Here is a 7,330-nt window from a genome sequence, read left to right as displayed (position 1 = left end):
GTGATTCTGCTGTTGTCCTTGCTATCTTACTTACCAGCCCTCCCCTCAAATGTTACAAATTTTTAGAACCAAATCCACCTGGCAAAAATTGTTATATTGTGCCAATGCATTTATTTTTACTGACAGCATTGGATTTATGCCATTTTATACATGAGAACTGCCTGTTAGAGTCACCTGAGTCTGTATTATCTTTGACAAAAATAGCAATGTTTATGGGGTATTTTAGAGATGTAAACCACTGTACGAGATTTATTAGTTTAACCTCTATACAGCTGTAAAGTAAACTTGCAAAGTAATGACTTCGTGTCACAGTAGAACATGAGAGGAAATGGGAAAAGAAATGTTGAGAATGCGGCTGAGTTTATGTATGTTCTCCCTATTGCAGTTAAAGCTTTTGAAATGGAGATTATACCTGCTAACAGAATTGCTGCACAGATCGGAGAAACACTCATACTCACATGCAATACTACTGGCTGTGCATCACCAAGTTTTTCCTGGAGAACCCAGATGGACAACCCCCTTGGAGGAACAGTGAACAACCATAGGACATACTCTACCTTGACTATGGATCCAGTTAGCATTGTGAATTCTCATGATTATCTGTGTACTGTCTTCTGTGGTGAGAAAGAGAAAAAAGAGAAGAGTATCAAAGTTGAACTTTACTGTAAGTAAAATGTAAAATTGTCTTTAAGTAGTACACATTTCTGAAAAATCAATAATTATTTTTAGATATCATGGTTGGTAGTTAACTGATAATGCTAGGATAATGAGTCTGCTACAGCTCAACATATATTTCTTTGTAAGATTCCTTTGTCTATCTGTTCGGGACTCTTTCTCAGCCCCTTTCTGCTTAGCTTTCTGCACTGAAGGTAGTACATACTGGTCTTACTTGTTCTTATTCTTGGTATTACCTGAAAGCCAAAACACAGACTCCTGAAAACATTCATAGAGCTGGAAAAAAAAAACCACAAAGCATTTGCAGTTTGCAGGGGAATGATTCCGATGTCTAAACCTGCCAGCACGGAAAACAAGACACTGCCAGTGTATGCATTGCTCTGGATGCGTATACTAAGGTAGCTGTATCACTGCCTAGGTGCCTTGCTGGATCTTATTAGATCATTTGTGATCATATTTCAACAATTGTACAAATGTAATTCCTGTTAGTGTATGAACTGCTTATAAAAGACCTGTATGTCTTCATATCAAGATATCTTCTGTAGTAAAGTGGATATAACGTTATGTTCTGAACGCCTCTAAACTCAAGATGTTTGATGTCTGGATCTTGCTCTTATGTTGGCCCTAGAGCTCATCTCTGCTAGACTAAAAGAACTGATTTCATTCTTTTAGCTTTCCCCAGTGATCCTATCATTGAGATCAGCCCATCCTTAGTTGCTGGAGAACCAGTCACTGTCACCTGTAAAATTCCTGATGTGTATCCTTCCGATCACCTGGAAGTACTCCTAAAGAAAGAGGAACATGTTCTTCATGAGAAAAATTTTTATGAAGATGCCAGCACAAATACAGAAACCAAAACTGTGACGTATTTATTTAATCCCATTGCTGAAGATCTTGGGAAAGAGATTACCTGTGTGGCCAAGTTATCAATTGCTAATATGGACTTTGAACCCAAAGAAAGAGTAAATTCTCAGAAACTGAATGCAACCCGTAAGTATTTTTATTCTAAGGCTTTCACACTAAGTACTGTTTAATGTTCAGTTTCATGCAATAGGTTTACAAATTGTGTGCTGTAAATCATTTATAATCTGCACTTCTTATCTATATTATTTTTGTAGATAATCTATTGTATTCAGTTGAATTCTGTTGTATTCATTAACAGTCACTGAGTCATTAAATACCCACTGTTGTTCATGACAGAAGTTAGGCAATGCTTTACTAACTCCTCTCTCTTACTTTGGGCACTGGTGCTCAGTCAGAAAGTAAAGACCAGAAGAAAAATGGCAGCATGCAGATAAACAATTGTTTCTAAATTGCCATTGTATGCTTAGAAGTTCCAAGTTTATAGTCCTAAACAATAGAGGGGCAACTGTAAGAGTTAAAAAAAAAAAAAGTACACATTTTGCTTAGCTTAGCTTTCAAAGCTGCAAGCTAAATGTCTTATCAAGTCTGGAAAAATTGTTCCACTGTGTTACTGGAATACACATTATTATTTTTTCTTGGTATTGTGTGACATGTACCTCTAGAGAAGCTGGTGTTAAAAATGTGCATGTCATTCTTCGTTAACTTACTGACCTTATTTCTCTTTTATTCTCTTCCAGTTGGTCCACAAAATACTATCATTACTGCATCTCCAGGCAACTCGCCAATGGAAGGAGACCCGCTAAAACTCACTTGTGTGACTGAGAGTAATCCACCACCACAAATAGTTTGGAGAAAACATCTGGCTGATGAAAGCATTGAGCATCTGATAGAAAACAATGTCCTTTCTATTCCCCATGCCCGTTTCACTGATTCAGGACTGTACATCTGTGAAGTAACGAATCTGGTAACTAATAAAACAGAGAAAGCAACTGTGGACATTGTAATACAAGGTACAAGTCTGCTTGAATTTAACTTCTATTATCCAGTATCCAATTGGCAGCTGCCTGTTGGTTGGAGGATGCTGAAACACTGAAAATTAGGAAATTATGGGGCCTTCTTTGTTATGTATTCAGATTTAGCTTTCAATTTACTGCTGCTCTTCATGGGCTGTGCTTTTCATTTCTATCTTAATTTTTAGCTAATTCTCTCTGTACTGCTGTTGTACGTTCATACCTCTATACATTTTCTGCAATGCGACACTCAAAGTGATAAAAGAATCTGAGAAAGTGGTGGTGTGGGAGACACTGTTATTTCCTAGAAATGCTAACGTACATAGCAATTTCACAGGGACATCACAGTCTCCTTCTTTGAACTAGTAGTTTTCGTCATGAGTAGTAAATTTTGTAGTCATTTAATAGTAAAACTGGTTGGGACATCATCATTATTATTATTATTATTGTTATTGTTATTATTACTGCTACTGTTTCAATAGAGCCAAAAGTCTCAGATGAAGCCTGAGACCAAAACCAAAATGAACAGATCCTTGGCTGAGCAATTCCTGCTTTCTTAAAATCCTCTCTGTCTTTAGTACTTTTGCATGAGTATAACAGTGTTTTCTTTCGTCATGCAGGTGCTCCAAACATTGCAGAATTCTCCATTGAGCCTTCTACAATAGTTCAAGAAGGAGAAAATGTTTCCATACAATGTTTTGCTGAGAGTAACCCTCCTCCCAAGATTATTTTAAGGAGGAAATCTGACAGTGTAGACATGGGGCCTTACAGTGAGGGGAGAACTCTCCTTCTTCCATCTGTGACGTTCCTAAATGGAGGAGACTATGAATGCGTAGCAGAAAATAAGTTTGGGAAAAGTAAAAGTGAAATAACACTGAATGTGGAATGTAAGTATGTGTACTGTTTCCTCAATCATTTAAAAATAATTAGTTAATTCTCTGCTTACTTCAGTGATAAATGTAACCATCAAACTGAACAAAACCCTGTGAGTACAAAAAAATCAGCATAGTCCTCTGCTCTTCCCCAAAGAAAGGAGCAGTGCTGATGTGCAAAACAAAGACATGAATCTTTAATGTAATGACAGTCTTAAGTGAGAAACTGATCTACCTTCTTGACATTCTTGGTTAGGAGTACTTAGTTAGTATGTTTAGGCTACAGAGAGTTTGTATGGAAGCTCTGATACTGTGTGCTTTACTTTTTCTGAGAATGAAAAAGAAATTAACTTTGGGAGGCCAACAACCTGGCATCCAGTAGGACACGTTGGATCCATCTCTTAAAAATCCAACGATGTTTAACTACAGGATTCTTCCTTTCAGATGGACCAAAGAACACAATGATCTCTGTTATCCCTGCTACTGCTGTTAAAGAAGGAGAAACTGTGATGATGAAATGTATTAGTTCTGGTAATCCAGATCCAGTGATCTCTTGGAAGAAAAAGAAGGCCACTGGGGAGACTGAGAAAATTTTCAAAGATGCAACTTTAACTATACAGAACATAAAAAGTCAAGATATGGGGCTTTATGAATGTGAAGCTTATAACCAGTTTGGCAAAGAAGAAAAAGCTGTGAAATTAATTGTTCAAGGTTAGTAGAACAAGACAGAACACAAGTTTTTTGTTTTATGTATTTTAGGTCCAGATCTCATTCTGTGAAGGACAGGGGAATTCTGTCTTTGATGTCAGTGGAGTTAAAAGGTGGCCCTAATGTCATTAAGTCAATTAGGCAGCTTTAAAAAATGAAGGGTGAAATCTGCCTTCCTACAGATAGCTTATGCAAAGATCTCAGGTCAGTTGAGCTTCCATCACTCCTTCCAATTGGCAAGTGTATGCATGAGGCAAAGAAGCTGTACAGTGCCTGTATTTTCTTCCAAATAAGTCTCAGTGAAGTACCCAGCTACCTGCATACAAAAGATTCAAAGAGAAAGTACATGCTAAAACTTCTCTGTGAAGGGACTCTGTTACAGCCCCTTGGCTCTCCTTTAAGTTATGGCCCTCTGTCCTGTTCTCGCATGCTGCATTTAAGCTATACCAAATGCTGATTCCTCAACCTACATGCAATGACAGCAAAGTTTAATTTTCAGTAGTAAGCAGGCTTCACTGCTGCGTCTGTTTATTGCATGGCAACAGTGTATTGCTTAGGGATCACTTCTGCCACTAACCCATCTCTCTTCCTTATTCTTTACTATTTTTGTAGCTGCACCAACAAATAGACTTTCAGTTTTCCCTTCAAGTGCAGTGGTACAGGAGAAAGTGTTACCATCTCGGGCACATCTGTGGATGTTACATATGTTCAGAGAACTCTGTGGAAGAAGATAGGTGATGAGATCAGAACTTTTGAAACAGTAGATGGCAAATCTACCATAGACAGGACTCAGCTAAAAGATGCAGGAATACATGAATGCATATCATTAATGAACTGGGAGAGCAGTCTCATCACATAGTACCTTATGTCAAAGGTTAGTTAAAATAACTACTGTACAAAGTTAATATTAGGATTTGGTTTAGACAGACAGAATGACATCTTTACTTCAATTCCGTTAAGAATGAATTGTCTTTAAAAAAACTGAGATGAGTTGCACGGGTTCTTGTCATAAGTGGTAGGATCTTAGTGCTAATGAAAACTATTTTCCAAAACGGCAGATGCATAAAATAATGGCCGCTTCAAAATTTTTTATTGTTTCACTTCCACCTTTGAAAAGAGGATGCAGAATTACGGAACCTAGTGAAAAAAATATTATTCTAGGACTGCTTCCTTTGCCTTTTCTATTTCTCTTCTGTTGAAAGAGGACATCAGCCTCTGGCTCTGTTGGTTTGTGTCCTTTCAGGAGCTCAAATGAATAAACAGTGAATTTAAAATAAGAAAATAAGAAAAGGCTCCATGTAATGTAAAAGATATGCAACATACTCCATTGAAAAAATGTTCTCTCAGTCAGCTGCTGTTGACTGCAGTGTGTGAAGGAGAGCTAGTGACAGAGTAGTGTCTAAAGCTATGTGCTTGAATATTATAGTGAATCCATTAACTGGATTAGTACTTTGTGTGTACAACCTGCTGATAACCTCAGGATTTTTTTGCTTCTGTTTGTTGCTAAATCCTACCTTGCATTTCTTTTCTTTTCAGTTCCTCCCCAAAATATTACTGTGTTAGTATATACATCAGAAAATGGTAAAGAAGGAGAAAATGTCACTATTACACATAGCACATACAGTAACCCACCATCACAGATGGTCCTGAAAAAAGTCCATCAGGAGAAAGAAATTATTCTGCCATCAATGAATGGAACCTTTATACTCTACAATGTCACCAAAAATAATACAGGCAGATATTTGCCTGATGTTTTCAATGAGACTGGAAACAACATCAAAGTGATTGAGATAGCTGTTGTAGGTAGGTAGATGTATTACCTTAAACTTATTTTGTTCGTACTTTCTAATGAATTTTGTGGCAAAGTGAGCACAACTAGTTCATGGCTGATCTTTGTAGTTAACCTAAAACTCCCCAAAATCAAACCAGATAAGAAAACAGCTGGTGAGAATAAGCTGTATTTAACCTCATTTCAGTGTGGATGTTATTGTCTCCCTTACCTGAGTTGGTGCAGTAGCTTTAAATATAGGGCCAGCAAAAGGTGGATCCTGGCCGCATTTCTGTCCACATCCATGAACAGTGACACTAATCCACAGAAAGTTCTGTTTCACAGAAAGAGTGAAAGATTGGGCTTTTTAAACATGGTCTTCTCCTGAAGGATTGCTTCCAGGAGGTAGAAATGTCCCCAGATGTTTCCTGGGTAAAATACGTGATATTATTCTTGTATTCTTCACAAACTCCATGGTATTCTTCATTGTGGATGATATCAGATGGGTTTGAATTTGCATAGCAAATTCAAGACCAAAATAGTGGCTAGGAATTAAGGTATGTAATAGCGAGTTACTGAAGAAAAAAGCATAAGGAAAACATTTTGAAATATGCTTTGTGCATGAAAACAGAAATAGCGTTCCAAATGAAGGTCATTAATAACACTGCTTTTACAGTAATATACATGTATCTCTGTTTCAATCAGGTTTTATACAACTTTTTTCTCCTTTTGTCTCCATTTTCAGGAAGATTGGAAAAAACAGATCAAATGATACCACTGATTATTGCGTTCTCCTGTGTAACAGCAATAGCAGTACCTGTAGTTGCAATTTTGATTTACGTGTCAAGAAAAGCAAAGATAAATGGATCCTACAGTCTTGTAAAAGCACTCAGGCTGAAAGTGTGATAGCATGGTTATAAGTCTCAGTTCATAATAAGCAATGTTATTTATTGTTGTGACTGGTTCTACTCTACTATAACATATGGTAACAAGTGGCTTTAGAACACCACCATATGATAGCAAATGGATTTTTTTTTCATGTTTTGATAAGTATTTCAGTATTTAAATTAAAGGGAAAGCTAGCATCCTATCCTAGAAATTGGTAAATCACTTCTGTGTTGAAGCATGCTGAACAAAGAGTTCCTTGCAGAACTAGGATTGTACATAGTGTATAATTTATGTTATAAATATGTTCAACTGAATATCAGTTTGTAAAACTGCAGTCTTACTGCAACTGTACAGAGAAATGTTGTTCAAAGATATAAATCAGCATTACTTGAGCTGATCAGATGAATGTTTTTAATATAATTTGTGTGCTTGTGGTAATGTTTGGAAAATGTTCTCTTTTCACTCATATTGCCATAAACTCTGTACCTTCAGTGAAGTTACACAATCACTGGGCTATGCATTTCTAAATTTAAATTAAAGACCTC

The 7,330-nt window shown here is 36.8% G+C and overlaps 1 protein-coding gene across 1 annotated transcript; it reads left to right on the top strand.

Annotated features, from left to right (window-relative positions):
* The first annotated feature begins 318 nt into the window (after positions 1–318).
* Positions 319–6,986, top strand: VCAM1 (vascular cell adhesion molecule 1). Its single transcript, XM_009705219.1, has 6 exons — positions 319–664; positions 1,348–1,665; positions 2,277–2,549; positions 3,170–3,436; positions 3,866–4,132; positions 6,643–6,986. The coding sequence occupies exons 1-6, from the start codon at positions 319–321 to the stop codon at positions 6,801–6,803; spliced, it is 1,632 nt and encodes a 543-aa protein (XP_009703521.1). The 3' UTR covers positions 6,804–6,986.
* The last annotated feature ends 344 nt before the right edge of the window (positions 6,987–7,330 follow it).

This window comes from Cariama cristata, unplaced genomic scaffold (genome assembly GCF_000690535.1).
Source record: "Cariama cristata isolate BGI_N322 unplaced genomic scaffold, ASM69053v1 scaffold14778, whole genome shotgun sequence".
Classification (NCBI taxonomy): domain Eukaryota; kingdom Metazoa; phylum Chordata; class Aves; order Cariamiformes; family Cariamidae; genus Cariama; species Cariama cristata.
This window is presented reverse-complemented; position numbering and strand designations above follow the sequence as displayed.